The 25,197-nt window shown below is 54.1% G+C and overlaps 1 protein-coding gene across 2 annotated transcripts; it reads right to left on the bottom strand.

The window, feature by feature from the left end:
• Positions 1 to 584: 584 nt before the first annotated feature.
• Positions 585 to 23,039, bottom strand: AMZ1 (archaelysin family metallopeptidase 1). 2 transcript variants are annotated; one of them, XM_047779441.1, is made up of 6 exons: positions 22,720 to 23,039; positions 21,364 to 21,531; positions 4,877 to 5,005; positions 4,377 to 4,546; positions 3,792 to 3,968; positions 585 to 2,241 (listed from the first exon to the last, which is right to left on the bottom strand). In XM_047779441.1, exons 1-6 carry the CDS (start codon positions 23,021 to 23,023, stop codon positions 1,690 to 1,692), a joined length of 1,500 nt encoding a protein of 499 aa, XP_047635397.1. In that variant the 5' UTR covers positions 23,024 to 23,039; the 3' UTR covers positions 585 to 1,689. The 2 variants fall into 2 exon arrangements, with proteins under 2 accessions (XP_047635397.1, XP_047635398.1); XM_047779442.1 differs by lacking the exon at positions 4,377 to 4,546 and having other exon boundaries at positions 2,019 to 2,241.
• Positions 23,040 to 25,197: the final 2,158 nt, after the last annotated feature.

Here is a 25,197-nt window from a genome sequence, read left to right as displayed (position 1 = left end):
GGCCGGGCCTTGCTGATGGCCTTTAGGGGAGCGTGGCTGAGTCCCGAGGCGCCGTGCCTCTTCCACGTGGCTCTAGGAGACCCTGCCTCGGGTAACCAGCGCCCCAGGACCAGGACGCCTGAGCCGCCCCGACAGAACCACGGCCCCAGCCCTCCGCCGCCTCACAGCAGCCCAGTGAGTGAACCACCCTGGGGCTGGACCCTGTAGCCCAGCCCCGGGCAGCCCTTCCCCACCAGACTGCCCACACTGCAGAGTACCAGAGTACAGAGCCAGACAGGCTGCTGGGGTTTTAAGCCACTAAGGTGTGGGCGGTGGCTCACAGCGACGGACCCCCAGGCAGCGGCCTCCCACGCCCCCGTGCTCTCCGTGGGCACTCCCGGCACCCTTCTGCAGAGCCGGCTCCCTCTTCTCCCACTCGGTTACCTCTGGGTCCTTGTGATGCCCGTCTGACCCTGGGCAGGAAAACGGGCTCCAAGGAGCTGCCTCCTTGCTGCGTCATCCTCACGGGGATCTCACCCCTTTGCACTTTCTGGGGATGCGGACCCGCGTTCTTCCTCAACCCCATTCACCAGGAGGCTTCAGGCTTCCTTGCTTGGGGGTCTGTATTTTGCGCTGCTTTTCTCAGAAGGCCCCCCACACGGCTAAGCTACGCACAAAGCGTAGGAGCTGTCTGCCCTGTTCTTGCCTCTTTCCCGACGGGAAAATACTGAGCCCACTCAGGACTCTGCAGGAATTCTGCCGCCGGAACCAGAGGCCTCTCTCCCGGGCCTCGGGAGCTGCAAACCAGGGCATCTGACACTGGACACGGGGAAAACGTAACAAGGAAATGCCTGCGCCCATGAAGGAGCGTCCACAACTGGAAGCACCGCTTGACAAAATTAAAGGGAGACAGAATTCTACGGACTGGTGGGTATCTTAACATCTCAACCAGGTTTTGCTCTCCGAAAGTGGTAGAACTAGACCACAAAGCACAGACACAGGAGTTAGGAACAAACTCTAAGCCCCTTGCCTTCAGTGATGTTGGCGTCCAGGCCACCACTGTCAGAAAACCATCCTGAGAACGGAACCAGTTCGCTTGCTCTGCAAGTCGCAGCAGGCGGCTGTCTCGGGGACTCAGAGGGGCCTCGGCCTCGCAGCACCTTGGCTCTGCATGTGGACCCCCCCTGCTCTGACGCTCACCAGCCTCCAGGGCGTGGTGGCAATCCCGGACTGTCACGAGCCGCTCAAGAGAAATCGCTAAGGCTCAGGAAGCAGTGCCGCGGGGCGACCCTCCCGTGGGCTTTGAGGACAGAGACAAAAGCCCGCCTTGCGTGGCGGCCCTGCCGAGGCGCCGAGACACCGGCGTTTGCAGTAGCACAGCCCCGGGCCTCCCTGCCCAAGGCGGCCTCCGTGCTCCAGCGCGAGGGACTGGCATGCCCGGAGAAGCCCCAGGACAAACAAGCTTCGGCTCCCACCACCCACCATGCGTCGGGTGGGGCCCGAGGACAGCCCCCGGGGTGCTGGGCACCCCCAGCCAACCACCTCGCAAGGCTGCGGGTAGCCCTGGGAGTGAGGGGGCCCCAGGCAGAGGGGTCGCCCTCTGCTTCCAGAGACACCTTCCTTCTGACCAGTGCTGGGCCCTCAGCGCCCTGGTGGCCAGGAAGCCCGTCCCGGGGACAAGCAGACACTGGGCCAGACGCGCCTGCTGTGCTAGTTCTCCTCCGCCTTCCAGCGCCGGGGCGACACCTCGGCCCTGGCCAGCCTGCGGGCGCTCAGCCTCCTCCTGAGGGAGGAGAACTTGCCCCCCAGGATGCGGCGCAGCCCCGCGCTGTCCTGGCCGCAGGGCAGGTCGTGCCTGGGGGCCGGGAGCTGCCCCGTGAACATCTCCCAGCGGGCCAGGGCGTCCACGGCACTGTCCACCCGTGCCAGCTCCTCCTCGGTCACATCCCTCTCCAGGGCCTGGATGCAGGCCGCCAGCCACCGCCCGTGCTCGGCGAGGGCCTCCCCGGGTCCCTCCGCAGCCGCCAGGGAGCCCAGCCCGTCCTCGGGCTCCAGCTCGGCGCCCGCGGGGAAGGCGTGGCTCCAGGCGTCGGGGGACAGGGGCTCTGACAGGCTGGTGCCTGGCTCCGAGTCGCTCTCACAGCACAGGCCCGAGTCCGCGCTGCACGGCAGGGTGTCCTCCGACAGGGACGCCGACGGCTCCCCCGCCGCCTCCGGGCCGGGCTGCGTCCCCGCCACCGCTTGGGTCCAGAGGTACAGTCTCTAAGAGGGAGAAACGCGGGCTGTGTGGCCCCCCCGTGGCCAGGGAGCCGCCCGGAGCCCCAGCCTCTCCCCCACGGGCTCCCACATCCCCACGCCCCAGGGGCGAGGGTCAGGCTCTGACACCAAGGCCCAGGGCCCGCAGCCTTCCCGGCGCTTCGCCCGCGTGTGATTCGCGGTTCTGGCGTGCAGACCCGACCGTGAAATGTTCACCCCCCTCCAAGCCCGAGCATGTGTTCGTCCTGCAAGGCCCAGGGGCCCCTGCACGTGCTGCAGCCAGGCAGCGGCCACGGCCCGGCCTGCCACTGTCCTCCCCTGGGCTGGGCCTCGGTGACATCCCCGGAATGAGCCGCGGTGGAGGCTTTACACCAGGGAAACCCAGGCTTTTCCTTTAGCAGGCGCTGCGCGGCCAGAGCAGGCCCAGGGCCGCACGTCCAGGGTCGCGGGATGGGCAGCATGAACGCTTCTGTCTGACGGGCGAGCGGGACCCCAAGAAAGGGCCTGGCGAGGCACCCCAGGGCTTTGCGCTTCACCTTCCACGCCCTGAGGGGCTTGGGCTGCATCCAGCCCAGTCCCCCAACCCCACACGGGGCACGCCCTGCTGAGGATGGCGGCCGGGCCACCCCTGTTCCCTCCCCGACGGGGACGACACACGCCATCTCCTCCGGGCCCCCAACGTGCTGTTCCTGGAGGGGCCCTGCAACCTGCAACGCCCAGCCCTCTGTTCAGGGGTCCTGACCGTGGCGCCCCCGACCTGCAGCAACCTGGGAGCCTGTTACAGACCCGGAGCCCCCCAGCTCCACAGGTGCCGACTGGAGCCCCGTCCCCTGAGCCAGCCGTGTCCAAGAGGAGGAGACCCGCCTCGCAGCGCCTCCAACACAGACTCACTTTCGGCTTCAGGCTGAAAAGGCGTCGTCTTAATAAGCCAAAGCTATTGTGTTGATGGGCCTTGGACTTCAACGGAATGAAAACTTTTTCACCGTGGTGTTTTCATCCAAAGGTGGGTTTTAACGAAGAAAAAACAGCCACCCCCTGCCTTTGACCTATGAACTCAGAGGAAGGTTTCTGTGTTTGCAAACAAACTGCCCCCCCAACCCCTTTCCCTGGGGCCCCCTCGCCCGCAGTGCCTCGGGCCGACAGCAGAGGGCAGCACCATGGCGCCGGCTCAGCCCCTGCGCGGGGCCGGGGGACCCAGAGGCCTTCTTGTTTAGTCTGGTTCTGCCGCCTCCTCCGGGGGGCCTGCCCTTCCCCCTTGCCCGGGGGGCGGGGAGCCACGGAGAGAGTGATGCTGAGCACGGCCCCCCATGTGACGGCATAACCGGCCTAAGGACAGAGTCCAGCACCGGGTCTGCGGCTGTGATGAGGCTGCCTGGGAAACAGAAGCCATGCCCCCCCGTGCTGACAGCCACCAGCATGGACCAAGCCCCGGGCCGAGGACTCAGCCAGATGTACGAGACGCCCAGGACCTGACCGTGCAGGTCTGTTCACCCCGACAGTGACAACACGTCCATTCCCACCTGCCCGAGGGGCCAGCGCCCAGGAGCACGACTCACCTTGTACCTGTCGACCAGCCTGAAGCCCAGGATGTGCTGCAGCTTCCGCAGGCAGATGGGGCAGAGGTCCAGGGGCCGCCGCAGGGCCTCGTCCAGGCTCAGGGCCCCCTGCATGAGGCAGCGGAGCCAGCGGCAGCTCCCCAGGCCCAGGAGGTGGCAGAGCTCGTGGCACGTGACCTGAGGGAGACAGTCCCCACTGCCTTGCAGCCTGGAGTCGGCCACCCACCGCCCCCCACCCCCAAGGAGGGGGCGGACCCGGGACTCCAGGGAGAACGGCAAGCAGATGTGGTCAGCTCTGGGGGCCTCGCGGCATAGAGGTTCGAGCGCCCAGCAGACAAGGGTTCAAATCCCAACCCTGCCACCCTTCAGAGCTGTGTGGCCTTGGACCAAGGACGTGGCGTCGGAGCCTTGGTGTCCACTCTCCCTAACGTCAGGGCTCGGCGGCTTCCCCTCCCGTCCTGTCTGACGCCACATCCGAGCGTCTTCCTGGCACTTGCCAGAACCTCTGGCCCTTCCCGCCTCTTCCTGTCCCCCCACCTCCTCCCACCCCCCTGTGCAGCACCAGCACCCTCCTCTCCCACCTACCTTGCAGCACTGGAGCATCCCCAGGGCACTGAAGCACACAGTCGGGCCTGTGTCCTGCAGGGGCACCTCGGGGCCGTCTGCTGCCACCTCGGCCGGGGCCACATCAGGGGCGCTGGGCCCCAGCTGCAGGAATTCCTCTGAGAACCGGGCAAAGCTGCAGACGCCCACTTCTGGGGGAAAACAGAGCGGGGCGGGGGGGGGGGGGGGTGTGTGCCAGGGGCAGGCTCAGCTCAGGGAGCCCAGGGGCAGGGCCACCCTCCCCAGCAAGCACAGGTCCTAAAGGCCCTGCCGGTGTGTCCACATAAAGGGGCCCCCGGGACCAACAGCCCCTCACCCAGAGGAGCTGAGCTGTAGGTTCCAGAGCGGCCTTTCCACCCATGCGCCTTATCTCCCCCAGGAGGGGCTCCAGGAGTCGAGGGAGGGGCTGACGTCCCCACGGACTCCAGGCCCTGTGCCCTAGCCCCAGGGCCGAAGCAGGAGTGTCCGGGGGGCCGGCTTACCGTGCCCTGGAAGGAACTTGCCGAAGGTGAAGGTCCAGGCCTCGCAGGGGTACAGGTCGGACAGCGTGAGGCCCAGCACGCACAGCGCGTCCCCCGGCTTGCTGCTCTTCAGGAAGGACAGGATGCCGTCTGGGGGACAGTGAGGCAGCCGTGGGGTCCCCATCTTCCGGATCTGGGCAGGCAGAGCCCTTCCCCCCCTTCCTCCGCCGCGGACCAACCCAGCCCAAAGTCGGAGGCGATCTAGAGACTTTCCGTGAGAAACGGTTGGACGGAGGCTGAGAACGCAGAGCAGCCAAGTTGTGTGACCTGAAATGGGGCTATGGGCCTGGGCCTCGGGGGCAAGGAAGAGCTTGGGTCTCCGTTCCCAAAACTGTCGGGAGAGTCGTTTGGGACAGGGTCGTCCAAGACGCCCCGTGACAGCCACGTGGGGACACTAAAAAGGCTGCTGGGCTAGTGAGACCAGTGTTTTCAGGGAGGGGGGGCAACCACCACAGCTGACTGATGGCCCCAGCGATGTCACCTGGCCCTGGGGACTTGTGAATGTGGTGCCCCACATTGCAGAAGGGACTTGGCAGATGTGATTAAACAAACTCTCACGAGTTCCCGTCGCGGCGCAGCAGAAACAAATCCAACTAGGAACCGTGAGGTTGCGGGTTCGATCCCTGGCCTTGCTCAGTGGGTTAAGGATCCGGCATTGCCGCGAGCTGTGGTGTAGGCAGCAGACGCTTCTCGGATCAGGCGTGGCTGTGGCTGCGTCCACAGCTGTGGCTGCAATTCAACCCCTAGCCTGGGAACCTCCATCTGCGGCAGTGTGGCCCTACAAATGCCTCAAGAGGACAGAGATAGGGCTGAGGGAGGGGAGGGAGGGCCGCCTGTCGAGGAAACTGGGAAAGGCTGGGAAATGGGGTCTCCCTTGGCACCTCCAGAAGGAACCAGCCCTGCAAGGCCTTGATTTTCTTCAGAGACCTTGGATCTTCCGAACTGTAAGAGAACAATCACCACTTAAGCCGCTAGGTCTGCAGTAACTTGGTACAGCAGCTCAGGGACCGCGGGTGTAGACAAAGCGGCTGTGAGGTCCACACCTAGGAGAGGGGCTCAGAGGGACTGGAGGGAGCAGGGCGGCAAGGAGGTCCATGCAGTCAGGAGAGAAAGACCTTTTCCAAGAGCTTTGACCACAGAAAGGGGCGGGGAAGCAGGGTGGCAGCCGGAGGGGCACAGGGCAGGGAGGTGTGTTACGGCAGAGAAACAAGAGCTTGGGGAGGGGACAGCGGCACGAGCTGTGGAGGGGAGTGGGAGGCAGAGGGCCAGGCAGGGGGTCTTGAGGAGGAGCTGAACCAGCGCGAGGGAGACGAGGAAGTCCTCCTTCGTATCTCAGAAGGAAAAGGGAGGAGGAGACCTGGGAACCATCCAGGACCCCCGTGGGTTCATGGTCCTGCGTTAAGAGGGGACCACACAGCTGCAGGGAAGATGAGAGCTGGATTTACCCAGGTATGGACAGGAAAGGGAAGAGGCAAGGGCAGCAGGCAGATAGATCCAGGGCAGCGAGATGGTGGTGGGACCAGCGGGTTGCACCTGATGACCCATGAACTGTTCATGGGACACCTGGTAGGTTCAGAGGCCTCTGGGACGTGAAATTGACATGGTAAGGGTCCCGGAAGGAGGAGGGAGCAACAGAAGGGGCCTGAGAACATATCTGAAGAGAGAATAGCTGGAAATTCCCCGAACCTGGAAGAGGAAACACAAGGAGCCCACTCAGGATCACCCCAAGGAGGCCGATGCCAAGACGCACGGTAACCAAACTGACGAGACATGAAAGACAAAGGATGAAAAGCAACGAGTACCGTAAGAGGGAATCCGCAGAGGGTTTTCAGCAGAAAGGCTGCAGGCCACGGGGGAGGGGCCCTCATTCATAAAGTGGAGGAGGAGGAAGACCTACAGCCAAGAACACACAACCCAGCAAGGCTCTTGCTCAGATGTGATCGAGGAAATCTAAAGCCTACAAACACCCCAAAGGCGCAAGAACTCGGGGCCACCCAACCAGCACCAACGGATGCGAAAGGAGCTTCTCTAAGTGGAAGAGCAAAGGCCCCGCCTAGAAACAGGAAATTTCCACAATGGGAAGGCTCACTGGTCAAGGCAGACGCACAGCAAAGTTAGCGGTCGTCCGCACACAACGACGACATCTAAACCAGGAATTGTGAGAGCAGAGTACAGCTGCACGGCACCTGGAATCAGATCAGCACCTTAAAAACAACCGTGTGTATATATAGACTGCTGTGTCAAATCTTCATGGGAACCACAAATCAAAAATCTGTAATACATATACACATGCAAACAAGAAAAGAAAAATCCAAGCACAACACTAAAGACAGTCATCAAATCACAAGAGGGGAAAAAAAAAGACCTGCAAAAACAAATCCAAAACAATTAACAACATGGCAATAAGAAGATGCATCCTAAGGAGTTCCCATCACGGCTCAGTGGTAACAAACCTGACTAGTATTCAGGAGGACGCATGTTTGATCCCTGGTCCGGCTCAGTTAAGGATCCGGCGATGCTGTGAGCTGTGGTGTAGTCACAGATGCGGCTCGGATCCTGTGTGGCTGTGGCTGTGGTGTAGGCCAGCAGCTACAGCTCCAATTTGACCCCTAGCCTGGGAGCTTCCATATGCCGCCGGTATGGCCCTAAAAAGAAAAAAAAAATCATATTGATAATTACCTTATGTGTGAATGGTTTAAATGCTCCAGCCAAAAGACACAGACTGGTTGCATGGATGCCGAAAACAAACAAAGCAGACTCCCTGCAATCCATGTCAACTCACTGATGGCATTTTTCATAGAAATGAAACAAGTAATTTTAAAGTTCACCTGGAACCAGAAAAGACCTTGAATACCCAAAACAATCTCAATCCATCAGGGCTGGAGGTATCCTGCTCTCTGACTTCAGACTATATTACAAAGCTACAGCCATCAAAAGTATGGTACCAGCACCAAAACAGACACACAGTTCAATGAAACAAGATGAAGAGCCCAAAATAGACCCAGGCACTTAGGGTCAATTCATCCACAACAAAGTCGGCAGGAGTCTACACTGGACAAAAGACAGTCTCTTCAGTAACTGGTGCTGGGGACACTGGGCAGCTCCACGTAAAGAACGAGCTTAGAACATTCTCCTACGCTGTGTACAAAAGTCAACTTGAAATGTACGAAAGGCCTAAATGTAAGATCAGATACTGTCCAACTCCTAGGGGAAATCAGAGGCAGAATATCCTTTGACATAAATCATAGCATTTTTTTTTTAATGCATCCCCTAAAGCAAGGGAAATAAAAGCAAAGACAAACAAGTGGGACCCAATTAAACTTAAAAGCTTTGCACAGCAAAGGAAACCAGTGACAAAACAAAAAGACAAGCGACTGCATGGGACAAAAAAGTGTGTGTTGATACAGCAAATAAGGGGATAATATCCAAAATAAATAAACAGCTCATACAACTCATCAAAAAAAAACAAAAAACAAAAAACCCAACCTGATTTAAAAACAGGAAGAACTGAATACACATTTTTCCAAAGAGGAGATGAAGATGAGACTGGTCGTCAGGGAAAAGCAAATCAAAGCACCGTGAGCTGCCACCTCACACCTGGCAGGGTGCCCGTCATCAAAAGGGAACGCCAATCGCAAGTGCTGACAAGGAAGCAGAGAAAAGGGAGCCGAGCCCTCAGAGACTGTTGCGGGGAGTGTACTCCAGTGCAGCCACTGCGGAGACCAGTATGGAGGTTTCTCGAGAAACTCAAAGTAGAACTACCGTGTGACCCAGCAGGTCCCCTCCCAGGTACACATCTGGAGAAAACCAAAACTCTAATTTGGAAAAGACACATGAAGCCCAAGCTTCCTAACAGCATTAGGTGCAAGTGCCAAGACAGGGAAGCCACCCACGTGCCCATCAACAGGTGAATGTGCAGCTATGGTGCGTGCGCAGAGCGGACCACTCCGCAGCCATCGACAGCGAAGCCGCCGTCCACAGCGACACCCTGGAGGCCATCGTGCTAAGCGAAATAAGTCTTGCAGAAAGATAAATGTTGTGTGATATCACTCATGTGGAGACTCTTAAACAATTACAACAGGAGTTCCCTGGTGGCCCGTTGGGTTAAGGGGAGAAAATATTTACAAATGAAGTGACTGACAAGGGATTCATCTCCAACATATACCAACACTTCCTGCAGCTCAATATCAAAAAAACAACCCAATCAAAACATGGAGAGAAGACAGAAGTAGACACTTCTCCAAAGACCCCATACAGATGCCCAAACGACACATGAAAAGATGCTCAGCATCACGCATTACGAGAGACATGCAAATCAAAACCACAGTGAGGTACCACCTCCCACCCGTCAGAATGGCCATCATTAATAAGTCCACAGATAACAAATGCTGGAGAGGGTGTGGAGAAAAGGGAACCCTCCCACACTGCTTGTGGGAATCTAAGTTGGTACAACCACTCTGGAAAACAGTATAGAGGTTCCTCCAAAAATCTAAAAATAGAACTACCATATAATCCAACAATCCCACATTTATGTGGAGAAAACCATACTTTGTTGTTGTTTTTGTTGTTTTGTTGGGTTTTTTTGTCTTTTTACCTTTTCTAGGGCCGCACCCATGGCATATGGAGGTTCCCAGGCTAGGGGTCTAATTGAAGCTGTAGCCACCGGCCTACACCACAGCCAGAGCAACGAGGGATCCGAGCCACGTCTGTGACCTACACCACAGCTCACAGCAACGCCGGATCCTTAACCCACTGGGCAAGGCCAGGGCTCGAACCCTCAACCTCATGGTTCCTAGTCAGATTCGTTAACCGCTGAGCCACGACGGGAACTCCGAGAACACCATACTTTGAAAAGTGACCCCCTGCACCCAGTGTTGACTGCAGCACGGTTTACAATAGCCAAGACCTGGAAGCAACCTCAGTGTCCATCCGCAGAGGACTGGATGAAGATGTGGCACATACGTACGGGAAGGCATCTATGTACGTGTGACTGGGTCACTGGCTGTCCGGTGGAAAACGGACACAACACTGTAAACGAGCTACAGTGGAAAAAATAAAAATCATTACACAAATAAACGAAGTGACCTTAAGACAATGAGGGAATCTGGGCCATTAGAAAGAATGAAATAATACCATTTGTGTCCTCAGGGATGGACGCAGAGACTCTCACACTAGGTGAAGTTAGACAGACATGTGGCTGCCAGACTGGGGCAGGGAGCGGGATGGACTGGCAGCTCGGGGTTCGCAGATGCCAACTACAGCCTCTGGAGTGGAGAAGCAGTGAGATGCTGCTGTACCGCCCAGGGAACTCTATCCAGTCACTTGTGATGGAGCAGGATGGAGAAGGATGTGGGAAAGAGAACGTGTGTGTGTGTGTGTGTGACTGGGTCGCTTTGCTGTACAGTAGAAAATGGACAGAACACCGCAAACCGACTATAACAGAAAAAATAAAAATCATTTAAAAATAAACCAAGTGAAGTTAGACAATGAAACATCATCTGTTCTCACTTACATGTAGGATCTAAAAAAAGGACACACGTGAATTTATGTGTAGAACAGACACGGACTCACAGATGTTGAAAACCTGCTGGTGACTACAGGGGTCGGGTGTGGCGGGGGGCGGACGGGGGGCTGCGATTGGCGTCTGTCTGCGCTCGGAAGTGGGTGGAACGACGGACCAGCAGGCACCTGCCCAGAGCCGTGAGAACTCGACCAGGTAATTCTGTGATACGCTGGGAGAGAAGGGAATCTGAGCAGGAAGGCACTGTGCACACGCGTGCGGGACTCACTGCGCCGTCCAGCGGAAAGGTCTGTGACACTAAATCCACTGTGGTTCCATAAAACTTTAAAAATGATAAAAAGAATAGCAAATTTAAAACATGATCCCAGCCCTTAAGGATCGTACAGTTCTTAAGGAAACCAAGAACATTCAAGAAAAAATAAGCAAAAAAAAAAAAAAAGGAATTTTTAGCACTGTTTTCTCTGTCCAGTGTGGTAGCCACTAGCTACATATGGCTGTGTAGCCTAATTCAAATGGACGTGAGCTTAATTCAAATTGAGATGTGCTATAAATGTACAACACACACTGGGTTTTGAAGGCAGTGCAAAAAAAAAAACAAAACAGGATATAAAATATCTCATTAATAATTTTTGCATCAGTCAAGTTAAAGTGACAATATCTTGGCTATAGTGAGTTAAATAAAGCACATTAAAATTCCAACTGTTTCTTTTTTACTTTTGTAAATATGGCTACTAGAAAAATTAAAATTGCGTATGTGAAAATAATTGAAAGTAAATAAAAACATAAAATAAAATATGACAGGAGTTCTCTAGTGGCCCACTGGGTTAAGGATCCAGCATTGTCACTGCTGTGGCTCTGGCCACTTCTGTGGCATGGGTTCAGTCCTTGGCCCAAGAACTTCTGCACGCCACAGGTGTGGCCAAAGATAATAATATTCAAAAATGTTTAATTAAAAATCTAAAAAATTTAAAAATAACCCAGACTAATGAGTTTAACAAAAGAGGCAGAGTGACATGCATAGAGAACAAAGTAGGTGTTACTGGGGGGGAGGGGGGAGGGGAGTAAAAAGTAAAAATTATTAGATACCAAATAAGCCACAAGTCTACACTGTACGGCCTAGGCAGTGTAGCCAGTATTTTATAATAACTATAAATGGAATATAACTTGTGAGTCACTATACTGTATGCCTAGAAATTATATAATATTGCACCAATACTACTTCAATGCAGCTTTTTAAGAGTGACGCTGCCGGAGTTCCCGTTGTGGCGCAGTGGTTAATGAATCCGACTAGGAACCATGAGGTTGCGGGTTTGGTCCCTGCCCTTGCTCAGTGGGTTAACGATCCAGTGTTGCCGTGAGCTGTGGTGTAGGTTGCAGACACGGCTCAGATCCCACGTTGCTGTGGCTCTGGCGTAGGCCAGTGGCTACAGCTCCGATTCGACCCCTAGCCTGGGAACCTCCATATGCCGCGGGAGCTGCCCAAGAAATAGCAACAACAACAACAACAAGACAAAAAAAAGAGTGACGCTGCCAATTTGAAAGCAGATCCACTAAAAGCTGTAGAACGGAGGAGAGGTGCATGGAGATGGCCGAGGAGTAAGACGTGGCGCTCACCTGCTCCCATACACACGTCAAAAAACAAAAACCATCTGCACGGAGAATGATGAGCACAAAGCATCTGCTGAGTGTGAGCAGAAGACCTAAGAAACCCTCCCTGAAGATGGGTAGAACGAAAGGAGAAAAAGCAAAGAGAAAAAAAGGCATCAGGATGGGAGCAGCACTCCTGAGAGGGAGCTGTCAACGAGGAACGGAATCGGCACCCTGGGAGGCCACCCAACTGATGGGGGACCAACTGGGACAGAGGAGGAGCCGCAAAGCCTCAGAGGAAAGCACGGCGGCCGGTCTGAGGAAGGCAAAGCAGGGAGCGAGCTGGACAGACCACGGGCACCACTGCCCGGGACACCTGGACGGGGCTGGGTGCAGAGACTGGGGCTGCAGGGGTCAGTTCCAGGGGGAGGACTAGGGCTGGCTCTGGGGAAACAGCCTGAGGGGCTAGGGAGCAGCGCGCCAGAGCCGAGCTGTCACGGGCAGAGGCCGGGGCCTGCAGGAGAAGCAAGGTGCCATTGCTGGGGAGGGAAGAGAAGGGGGCGGCAGGACCGCCAAGGGAACTTCTTTCTCTGCGCATGCACAGGCTCTCAGGCTGCAGGAGTGGCTGCAAACTGCTGCAGCCACCTTGGACTCCAGAAGTGGACACCGCCTGCTACCACTGAGGGTCCTGCGACCAGGCACCACCTGCAGCCTGACCTCAAGGGTCGCCGCCACAGGGGGCCCTGCAGCCGAGCACAGCCCATTGCCCTCATCTCCCTGGGAATGCACTCCCCCTGCTGCTGCTGCTGCCAAGAGCCCAGGGTGTGCCCCCACCTCCCCGTGGGTTGCCCCCCCTGCCAAGGGCCCAGGGACCAGGCCCCACTTGTAGGCGCCACCCACCATCCCACCTCCCTGGAAACACATGCAAGCCAGACACCTGCACACCTGTAAGACACACTGAGGAGAGAGACGGCAAAGCATCCCCCCCAAAAGCAGTCCACGCGCCAAAAAAGAGGAACCCCACACAAGCGACCCAGGGAGGCGCCTGCATGTAAACAGCCCTCCGAGGCGACAGCAGAAAACTGTTTTCCCTCAACTCACAGAGTAAGAGAAATAAAAGCAAAATGAAGCAGCAGAGGAGCCATGCCCGGTTCACAGAAGCAGAGAAGGCCCCGAAGGAGCAACGGGCGAGGGAGACTCTGCAGTCTCACGGACTCCGAGTTCCCTTAGAAAGGAGGTGATGAGGAGGTCCTGTTGTGGCTCAATGGTAGCAAACCCGACTCCTATCCACCAGGACGTGGGTTCAATCCCTGGCCTCGCTCGGTGGGTTAAGGATCTGGCAATGCCATGAGCCCGGCTGCAGGTCACAGAGGCGGCTGTGGCTGTGACATAGGCCAGTGGCTACAGCTTCGATTCGACCCCCAGCCTGGGAAGCACCACATGCCTCTGGGGCAGCCCTAAAAAGACACAAAAATTTTAAAAAAATAAAGAACGGCTATCAGCAGTGATGCAGATTACTTTAAAAATGAACTAGAAACTACACAGAGGGGCCAAGAAAAATTAGAAAATTCATTTCCAGAGACGAAACTTGAGCTAAAAGCACCGAAGAGCATACTGAATGATGCAGAGGAAGGACGAGCGACGTGGAAGAAAGAATAATGGAAATCGTCCCGTCAGGACCGCCGATTTCTCCACGGAAACGCTAGAGGCCAGCAGAGATTGGCGACATGTATTCAGAGTTCTGACAGGGAAGGAGGCGCAACCCAGACCACTCTGCCCAGCAAGATTATTATTTAAAATAGAAGGAGAAGGTCTCAGACAAGCAGAAATTAAAAGACTACAGCAATATTAAACCTATCCCCAAAGAAATACTGAAAGGTCTCCTCTAAAGAGGAAAGAAGTGGAGTTCCCGTCGCGGCGCAGTGGTTAGCAAATCTGACGAGGAACTATGAGGCTGCAGGTTCGATCCCTGGCCTCACTCCATGGGTTAAGGATCCAGTGTTGCCGTGAGCTGTGGTTTAGGTCGCAGATGTGGCTCGGATCCCGTGTTGCTCTGGCTGTGGTGTAGGCCAGCAGCTACAGCTCCAATTCGACCCCTAGCCTGGGAACCTCCATATGCTGCGGGAGCGGCCTACGAAATGGCAAAAAGACAAAAAGACAAAAAAAAAAGAAAGGAAAGAAGTAACAAGATGTAGGATGGAGGACGTCAAAATTGGAAGGTAATCACATAAGCCAGTCTATAGATCAAAACGAAAAAGAAAACCTACTTGTGAAAGTAATGCTGATGGGAGGTCCTGTCGTGACCCAGTGGAAACGAATCTGACCAGGATCCATGAGGATGCGGGTTTGATCCCTGGCCTCGCTCAGTGGGTCGGGGCCCTGGTCTTACCATGCACTGTGGCTCCGATCCAGCGTGGCTGTGGCTGTGGTGTAGACCGGCAGCTATAGCTTCGATTTGACCCCTGGCCTGGGAACCTCCATATGCTGTGAGTGTGGCCCTAAAAGCAGAAGGAGAGGAGGAAGGACGGAATGATACACCCAAGGGACAGCAAAAGGATAAACACGACGGTGTAAAAGAGAACATCAAAGTCACAAAATGTGGTGAAGCCAAGGAAGACAAGGAGACCCTTTTCACAGAATGTGTTTGAGCCTATGTGACTGTCCGTCTAGAGCAAGCAGATGTGGGAAAGGGTTAATATACTTGAAAAACAGGCAGCCACAAATCAGGTTTGGTTTGGTTTTGTTTTGTTTTTTCATCTTTTTAGGGCCGAACCGGCGGCACATGGAGGTTCCCGGGCTAGGGGTCTCATTGGAGCTGCAGCCGACGGCCTACACCACGGCCACAGCAACGCCGGATCCGAGCCGCACCTGCGACCTACACCACAGCTCACGGCAACGCCGGATCCTCAACCCACGGAGCGAGGCCAGGGATGGAACCTGCATCCTCATGGTCACGAGTCAGGTTCATCTCTGCTGAGCCATGACGGGAACTCTTACAAATCAAAAACAAACAATACATTCGCACAAACACAAAAAGAACACAAACATAGAAGGAAATCATCCAGCCACAAAAAGAAAAAGGAACAAAGGAGAAACCTAGCGTCAACTGGTAACAAGGTTCAAAAGCGCAATAAATACATATTTGTCAGTAATTACCATAAACATCAATGAATTGAAGGCTCCAATCAAAAGACACAGAGTGGCAAACTGAATTTTAAAAAAGCAAGAGCCTACAATGTGCTGTCACCTTGGGGCAAAGGACACATGCAAAGTGAGGGGATGGAAAAAGGTATTTCATGCGAATAGAAATGACTGGAAAGCAGCAGTTGCAATACTCATCAGACAAAACAGACTTTAAAACAAAGGCCATACATCTACCCAGAGAAAACCACGACTCGCAAAGACACATGTACTCCAATGTTCACTGCAGCACTCTTTGCAATAGCCAAGACATGGAAACCACCTCAATGTCCATCGGCAGAGGAGTGGATCAAGAAGAGGTGGTCCATAGACACAATGGAATATTACTCAGCCATTAAGAGGAATGAAATACCAGCATTTTTAGCAACATGGGTGGACCTAAAAATTATCATGCGAAGTGAAGTCAGCCATACAATGAGACACCAACATCAAATGCTTTCCCTGACATGTGGAATCTGAAAAAAGGACAGACGGAACTTCTTTGCAGAACAGACGCTGACTTTGAAAAACTTATGGTCTCCGGGGGAGACGGTTTGGGGGGTGGGGGGATGTGCTTGGGTTGTGGGGTGGAAATCCTGTGAAATCGGATTGTGATGATCATTATACAACCACAGATGTGACCAATTCATTTGAGTAATTTAAAAAAAAGAAACAAAATAAGCACTCTAAACATAATGTTATCTGTAACATATCATGAAACCATTTTACTCCAGCAAAAACAAAGGCTATAAAGAAAGATAAAGAAGGACACTATTGAATGATAAAAGGATCCAATCAAGAAGAGGATATTACACTTGTCAATATATATGCCCTCATACAGGAGCACCCAGATACACACAACGATAGTAACAGACATAAAAGGAGAAACTGCTGGGACTACATTAATAGTAGGAGACTCCAATACCCGCCTCGGATCAGGGATAGATCCTCTAGACAGAAAATCAACAGGCAACAGAGATCCTACATGACACAGCAGAACAGTTAGACTTAATTGATATTGTTAGGACATGACATCCAAAAAACACAGAGTATGGAGTTCCCATAGTGGCTCAGCGGTTAACGAACCCGACTAGCATCCATGAGGACATGGGTTCAATCCCTGGCCTCACTCAGTGGGTTAAGGATCCAGCATTTCCATGAGCTGTGGTGTAGCTCTGGCACAGGCCATCAGCTACAGATCCGATTGGACCCCTAGCTTGGGAACCTCCATGTGCCTCAGGTACAGCCCTAAAAATACAAAAAAAAAAAAAAAAAAAAAACACAGAACATACATTCTTTTCAAGCACACATGGAACATTCTCTGTAGGACTGACCACATACTGGGGCACAAGACTAACCTCAACAAATTTCAGAGTATCAAAATTATTTCAAGCATCCTCTCTGACAACAACAGCCTGAAACTAGAAATCAACCACTGGAAAAGAAATGAGAAAAAAAAGTACCACATGGAGACTAAAAAAACCAATGTGTCAACAAGGAAATCAAAAAGGAAATTAAAAACCCCTCAAGACAAATGATAATGAAAACGCAACCATCCAAAACCAATGGGATGCCACCAAAGCAGTTCTTAGAGTGATACGGAAATTAAAAAACAGTATGAAAATCAACAAAACCAAGAGCTAGTTCTTCAAAGGGGTAAACAAAATTGACAAACCTCGCCAGACGCACCGAGAAGAGAGAGAACCCAAATAAGAAATGAAAAGGAGAAATCATAACTGATACTGCGGAATTTTTAAAAATCCTAAGAGAATCTGTGAACATTTTTACGCCAACAAATGTGACAACCTAGAAGAAACGGACAACTTTCCGGAAACTTACGGCCCACCAAAACTGAATCAAGAAGAAACAGATAATTTTCACAGACTGAGCACCAGAAAGGAAATTGATTGTGTAATTTTTAATACTCCCTACCAACAAAGGTCCAGAAGCAAATGGCTTCACAGCCAAATTCTACCAAACACACAAAGAACCCAATCCAGTCCTTTTTAGACTCTTCCGAAAGGCTGAAGAAGAAGGAGTAACTCCAAAGACGTTCTATGACGCCACCACCACCATAACACCGAAACTGAAGATAGTACCAAAAAAGAAAATGACAGGCCAATAACTCTGGTGAATACAGATGTGGAACTTCTCAAGAAACTTTTACCAAAGCCAAACACAATAACACATAAAAAGATCCCACGCCGCGACCACGTGGGACTCATCGCAAGTTCATGAGGAAGGGTGGAGACGCACAAACCAATCACCGTCACACACCACCTCACACCTCACCAAAGGCCAAGTCAGAAGCCACACAACCATCTCCATAGACGCAGAAGAGGCATTTGACCGAATCCAACATCCATTCACGACAAAAACTCTTACCAGAGTGGGTATAGAGGGAACATACCTTAACATAAGAAAAGCCACTCATGACAAACCCCCAGCCACGAAAAGCTCAATGGAGAAGAGCTGGAAGCCTTCCCACTAAAATCTGGAACAAGACAAGGATGCCCACTTTTATTCAGCAAAGTATTGGAAGTCTTACAATCGAAGGGAATAAAAGACTCAATGGAGAAGAGCTGGAAGCCTTCCCACTAAAATCTGGAACAAGACAAGGATGCCCACTTGTCTTAGTATTCAGCAAAGTATTGGAAGTCTTAGCCACAGCAGTCAGACAAACGAAGGGAGTAAAAAGTATCCAAAGTGACAGAGAAGAGCCCACACTGTCACTCTATGCAGGTGACACGATACTATGCGTGGAAAACCCTAAGGACTCCACACAAAACTAGTCGGTCTGATCAACAACTTCAGCAAAGGGGCAGGATGCATGATTAACATTCAGGAATCAGGCGCATCTCTGTATCCTCACAACGAAACAGTACAGAAGGAACATAAAAATACAATACCTTTTAAAATCGCATCCCCCAAAATTAAGTATCTAGGAATAAACCTGACCAAGGAGGTGAAAGACTTATACACTGAGAACTATAAAATATTAATCGAGGAAATTAAAAAGGTTTCAAAGAAATAGACATTCCACGCTCCTGAAGTGGAACGATTGCTATTGTAAAAATGGCCATACTACCCAAAGCAATCTGCAGACTTACTGTGACCCTATCAAATGAACCGTGACATTTTTCGCAGAACTAGAACAAATAATTCCAAGCTTCATACGCAACCATCGAAGACCCAGAATTGCTAAAGCAATCCTAATGGGGGAAAAAGCAGGAGGCATAACTCTTCCGGCCTTCAGACAATATTACAAAGCCACAGTCATCAAGGCAGTGTGGTACTGGTATAAAAACAGACCTGCAGACCAATGGAGCAGAATAGAAAGCCCAGAAACAAACCCTCCAGTCAATCAACCTTCCACAAACCAGGCAAGAATAGAAAATGGAAAAGAGACAGTCTTTTCAGCAAGTACTGCTGGGAAACCTGGACAGCTGCATGCACATCCGTGAAACCAGAACACACCCTCACACCATGCACGAAAATAAACTCAAAATGGATGAAAGACTTAAACGTAAGACAAGACACCATCAAACTCCTGGAAGAGAACATAAGCAAAACACTTTCTGACATCAACTGTGCAAATGTTTTCTTAGGTCAGTCTCCCAAAGCAATAGAAATAAAAACAAAAAAACAAAACAAAAAAAAGAGAAAGAAAAACAAAAATAAACCAATGGGATCTAATCAGCTGACAAGCTTTTGCACGGCAAGGAAACCATAAAAAAAAAAAAAGACGACAACCTAGGGAATGGGAGAAAATAGTTTCAAGTGATGCAACTGACAGGGGCTTCATCTCCAAAATATACAAACACCTCATACAACTCAACAGCAAAAATAAATAAATAAATAAATAATTTTAAAAATGGGCAGAGATCTAAACAGATATTTTTTCAAAGAAGTCATATAGATGGTCAGTAGGCACATGAAAAGATGCTCAGCATCACTAATTATTAGAGAAATGCAAATCAAAACTACTACGAGGTACCAATTCATGCCAGTCAGAATGGCCATCATTAGTAAGTCTATAAATAACAAATGCTGGAGGGGTTGTGGAGAAAAGGCAACCCTCCTACACTGTTGGTGGGAATATAAATTGGTACAACCACTATGGAAAACAGTGTGGAAGTTCCTCAGAAAAACTAAACATAGAACTAGTATATGCTCCAGCAACCTCACTTCTGGGCATTTACCCAGACAAAACTTTCATTGAAAAAGACACATGCACCTGTACGTTCACTGCAGCACTATTCATAGTAGCCAAGACGTGGAAACAACCTATAAATGTCCATCAACAGATGAATGGATTAGGAAGATGTGGTACATATATACAATGGAATACTACTCAGCCATAAAAAAGAATGAAATAATGCCATTTGCAGCAACATGGATGCAAAACTAGAGATTCTCATGCTAAGTGAAGTCAGAAAGAGAACGATAAATACCATATGATATCATTTACATGGGGAATCTAAAATACGGGACAAGTGAACTTATCTGCAAAACAAAAACAGACTCGCAGACATGGAGAACAGACTTGCGGCGGGGGTGGGGGGTAAGGTGGAGGGGTGGGATGGACAGGGAGTTTGGGGTTGGTAGATGCAAACTGTTCCATTTGGAATGGATAAGCAACGAGGTCCTACAGGATGGCACAGAGAACTATATCCAGTTTCCTGGGACAGAACATGATGGAAGATAATATAAGAAAAAGACTGTATGACTGGGTCACTTTGCTGTACAGCGAAACTGGCACAACATCGTAAATCAGCTATACTTCAATTTTTTTGGCTTTTTTTTTTTTCTTGCTTTTCAGGGCCACACCCACAGCATATGGAGGTTCCCAGGTTAGGGGTCGAATGGGAGCTACAGCTGCCGGCCTATCCCACGACAATGCCAGATCCGAGCTGCGTCTGCGACCTATACCAGAGCTCACAGCCATGCTGGATCCTTAACTCACTGAGCGAGGCCAGGGATTGAACCTGCAACCTCATGGTTCCTCGTCGGATTCGTTTCCACTGCGTCACGACAGGAACTCCTAATTTTTCAAAATCATAAGTAAAAGCTATAGAACTGAAATCTAGAACTCTATCTACGGATTTAATAGCATAGTAGGTGCAGCTAAAGGGAATGAGGCAAGTGGAGGGTGAGAAGAAAGCTGGGATGAAACGCAGGAAAGATACAGAAGAGAGCGAAGGGGATGGACGTGTGTGGCATGGGTCCTGGGGGGGGAGGATGAGGCAGAGGCAGTGCTGGAAGAAGATCGCGGCTGAGGACATCCATCCACTCACTCCAGACCCAACGTCAGCGGCAGAGGGGGCCCAGCTCCTCGCTGGGGACCTCCCTAAACTTGAGCCTGCGTCTCCTGTCCTTCCATCTGAGAGCCCCCAGTTCATCCGTGCCTCTCAGCCCAGCCTCACGCTCTGCCGCCAGAGACCCCCACCCCCACCCCGCCCAGGGAATGCTGGGGTCAGGGACAGGGGTCTTCTAGACCCTATCAGGAGCTCTGTCAGGACAAAAGGCTGCAGGGGGCCTTAGAAAGCCGCTTCGCCTGCTCCACGTGCCCTGGAGTTTTCCAGCGGCCACGGCGCTCTGCGGCCCAGTCTCTGGATACTTTTGAGCAGAGAAAGGAACCCTCGTCTTAGTTTTTTGCTTTTTTGTTTTTTTGTTTTCTTTTTTGGCTGCACCTGCAGCACCTGGAAGTTCCCAGGCCAGGGATTGAATCTGAGCTGGATCTGTGCCCTATGCCACAGCTGCAGCAACACCGGATCCCTAACCCATTGCTCCAGGCTGGGGATCGAACCAGCAACACCACAGAAACAAGCTGGATCATTAACCCACTGTGACATATCAGGAACTCCTGAGTCTTCTTGGAAACAAGTGTCCCTCCCATCAAAAAAAAAAAAAAACCCAGAGGATTCCCTCCTTCTCCTGGGCTCCTTCCTTCCATACTTTGCCTCCAAAAAAGGCCTTTTCTTCCTTCTGGCTGGGCCCATGGCATGTGGAAGTTCTCAGGCCAGGGGACCCAAGCCACGGCAGGGACAATGCCAGACCCTTAACTGCTAGGCCACCAGGGAACTCCCAAAAGAGGCCTTTGCCAAGTGGTGGAGGCCTGCACTTGCATGGGGCTCACCTGTGCCCACGGTACACTCACCTGTGTGGAGCTGGAGCCTGTCAGAGTCCTGACTGAGGCGCGACGAGCAGTGGATGGACGCGGCCGCCACCGAGGGCAAGCACCTGACCTGCAGGCCCAGGAAGAAGGCCTCTGTGCAGCTCCGCAGGTGGTACAGAAGCGCGCCGCCCGCCAGCCCCTCACTCAGATCTGGGGGCAGAGCGGTGCCGTCAGCCCTGCCAGGGGCCCTGCCCGCTTCTCAGAGCCCCCCCAGCTGCCTGTGCCCAGCACCCTGGACCCGGACCTAGGATCAGAGCCAGGGACCTGCAAGAAAGTGGCTGCCATGTCCGCAGACCAGCGGCTCGCCCAGGGGTGGTTAGAAATGCAGGAGCCCAGGCCCACCCCAGGCCTCTGGGACCAGATCCTGCATCCTCTCAAGATGAGCTGGGAGCCGGGAGACAACGCGGATGCTCTGGAGGCTGACTGTCCGCGGGCTGACGGAGAACGAGGGGCGCCTGCAGGACTCTGGTCCGGGGGCAAGAGGGGAGATGAGCCCGCGTGGAGCCCGGCCGGCCACATCCAGCCTTCCCGGGCTGGCTCTGGAGCCGCTGCCCCGGGGACGTGGTGTGGTAGCTGCAGCGCTCGGCTCTGCTCAGGCCCTTTCATCCTCTCCTGGCCAAACATCTCTGCCCCATGCACCCTTCTGCCAGGGGGGCCACCTGCAGTGACATGCAGAGAGGCCCAGTGGCCCGGCCCACAGGCCCCTGGAGAACCTGGCCAAGCCACCCCAGCCCTTGGTCCTCGCACAGCCCCTCATCCCTGGTGTCCCCAGTCTAGACCCTGGAAGACAGTGACCATGCAGGCGTCCCTGAATCCCCATGTGCCCTGCCAGTGTCTCAAGAGCAGGGCTTTGGGGTCACGTCCTGCCTGAACCAATCCCCAGCTCCGTGACTTGGGGAGATCAAGCGGCCCCTCCCAGCCTCAGTGTCCTGGCCTGTGAAGGGGACAGACACTGACCGCGCCACCGCACACCACGGAGCAAGCGCCAATACAGTGGCTGGGACAGCACACTGGCTGAGGGGGCATCTACGGGTAGGACCGGCAGCAATGGGGCCTGGGCTTTCTGTGCAGGGTGGGAGCTGGGGTGGGTGGAGAGCTGAGCCCCGGCCCCAAATCCCCAGGTCGCCTCCCCCCACACCAGGTGCTGCCTGGGGTCTGGGCACAGACAACCCCACCTCGTGGGAGATGCGGGCCCTCCTCGCCCCCTCCCAGCCCCTCCCCACCGTCCTGATGGCCCCAGCCCGCCACCCCCAGGCCCTCACCACTTGCATGCCCGCGAGGTCCCCGCCCACGCCCGCTGGTACCCGTGCGCCGCGGGTACCTACGGGCTGCAGGTACCTATGGGCTGCAGGTAGATGTGCTTGCGAGCCGGGCTCTGCTTCCGGGGCGGCAGGGCGGCGTGGAAGGTCTCGAAGTCCTCGGGGGCCTCCGGGCGGCTCAGGAGCCAGTCGAAGGCCGTGCGGATGCGCGGGGCGCCGAAGAGCGTCCTGCGGGGGTTGTAGGCCTCGGCCAGGAAGAGCCGCTCGGCCGGGGAGAAGGCGGCCGCATAGAGCTGCCGCAGGCCGGGGTCGGTGGACACCAGCGCATCCTTCAGGGCGCGGGGGCCGAAGCTGAACTCCTGGGCCGGCCGGCACTGCAGCATCACGGGCCTGGCCACGCTGGGCGGGCCCCGCGGCCGCCCAGGCACCGCCCGCGGCCCGGCCACGAGCTGGCCCCCCGCCGGCCCGCGGGCTCAGCGGCGGCCGCGCTGGCTCCGCGCACCCAGCCCCGGGGAGGAGGGCCCACGAGGCTCGGCTCTGCCTGGCGTTGGGCCTCCTCGGCAGCGCGCGGCTCGGACGCCTCCAGGCCAGGCGGCACCTGCGGGGACAGGCTTGGTTGAGCCTCCCGCCTGGTCTCTCAGGCCTGGGCGAGGGGCTCGGCGGGCGCCGTCGGAGGGACCCAGTGCCCCCAGGACGTGGCACTTGCAGCCAGCTGGTCAGAGACGCCCTGTTCTCCTCCTCTGGCAGCCAGGGTGCTCCACCAGCACCAGTGTGAGGAAGGAGCCCCCCAGGCCCCTGCTGCAGGGAGGCGCGTTTCATGGAACCCCAGGGAGAACAGCACCCAGTGTCCACCACGGCGCCCTCCAGAGACAGGGGCGCTCGAAGGGAGGCCACCCACCCTTGTGCTGAGCACCTGCAAAGCCAGAGGGCCCGCTCCACCAGGAGACTAGCTACCCCTGCCCCCTTTGTGGCCACCAAGTGTGCCCAGCCACCCAGGCCACCTCAGCACCTGCAGCCACCAGCTTTCCTGGCAGGGGCCCTGCGAGAAAGCCATGATTCCAAGTCCACGTGGCCAGGCCGGCCGGGGCTGGACAAGCGTATGTGAGGGAGGAAGGGGGGGGCCCACCGTGCCAGCGAGGGGCAGGCACGTGTGCCAATAGGAAGCAACAAAAGGCAGTTTAAGTGCTGGGGGACGGATGGCTGCAGAGGATGGCGACAAAGTCTCTCTGCAAAGTAGGGTTTTCCTCCCGAACCAGAAGCCAGGCCGGGCGCACCCAGATCAACCAGAATCAACACCCTCCTGCCAGGCACCCTGATAAGCCACAGGAAAGGGACTGGCAGCCATGGGCTTGGCTGTCTCCCCGTCCAAAGATGCAGGGTTGGCAGGGCTGGGGCCTCACAGGCAGGCATGGAGGGGAGGGGACAGGGGAAAACAAGCCGGAGCAGAGAAGATGCACCGACAGCAGGAGAGCAGGACCAAGGCAAGAACGCTGCTCGGACCCCTGCATTAGAAAGTCAGGCCAGATATGTGCGCACATCTCTGCAGAGCCCAAAGTCGCAAGGCCTCTCAGCCCGAGGTGGACAAACACAAATGGCCTTGATTTCGTGGGTAGAATTTAAAAAATGAGCCCGTGCTCCCTTGGGCTAACCCCAGTTTGAAATGTTCGTGCAGAAAATGAATTCTCGTGGACACAGTCGTGTACATGCGAGTATACACACACCTGTCCCTGTAGAGAGGAAAACGGGGTACGTGTGTGATGGATACATCTTCCTCCGGAATGTTATATACGTGCTTTTTCCAGGGGTCTTATACACATGTGTGCATATGTTACACTTATAAACACACAGGGGTATTTTTTCTCCCCTTAAACGAGGGCGGGGGAACCAGGACTGAACACCTGCCAAGAGCCCCGCCAACAGAGAGCTTTGAGTGTTTCTTTCCGCACGTATAGTTTACAAAATTAAAATCCAATCGCATGTGCCGTCTTACCTCCTCTTGACTTGGTGTATATGGGCGTTCTCCCAAATCCTTAAACAGCCTGTAAACGATGCCATCTTTACTGGCTGGCCTAAAACGCCACCGTGACCATCTCTCTATGTGGGCCTGAGTTCCTGTTTCCTCGGGAACGACTTGTACAAGATACTGTGTGTGAGTGCTTAGACAGCCTCCACTTGAAGAGCCACACGGCTTTCCAGAAAGGGCACCCCCTTGGCAACCGCATCAGCCCCCAAATCTCGAAGCAGCGTCCGCAGCAAAGAAAAATCATCATCCAGACCACGGAATCCCCCACCGCATCCCAGGCAGCGCTTCGCTCCTTTCACGCCGGGGGAGGCGAGGACAACTGTTACCCCCATTTTCAAGACGGTGAAACTGAGGCAGAGTAAGGTGAACATTAACTTAACCAAAGCCACCGAGCTCCTAAAAACCAAAAATGGGATTGGGACGCACCCATTTTTCAACCCTACAGTTTCTGTCACTGGGAACAGCAGGACAGACCCTGCCCAGGCCCCCATCCCTGCGACCCGTCGCTAGAGCAACACTGACAGTCTAAAATGG

This window comes from Phacochoerus africanus, chromosome 5 (genome assembly GCF_016906955.1).
Source record: "Phacochoerus africanus isolate WHEZ1 chromosome 5, ROS_Pafr_v1, whole genome shotgun sequence".
In the NCBI taxonomy this organism is placed as follows: Eukaryota; Metazoa; Chordata; class Mammalia; order Artiodactyla; family Suidae; genus Phacochoerus; species Phacochoerus africanus.
Note: the sequence above shows the minus strand (reverse complement) of the source record. Positions and strands in the feature narration are given on the sequence as shown.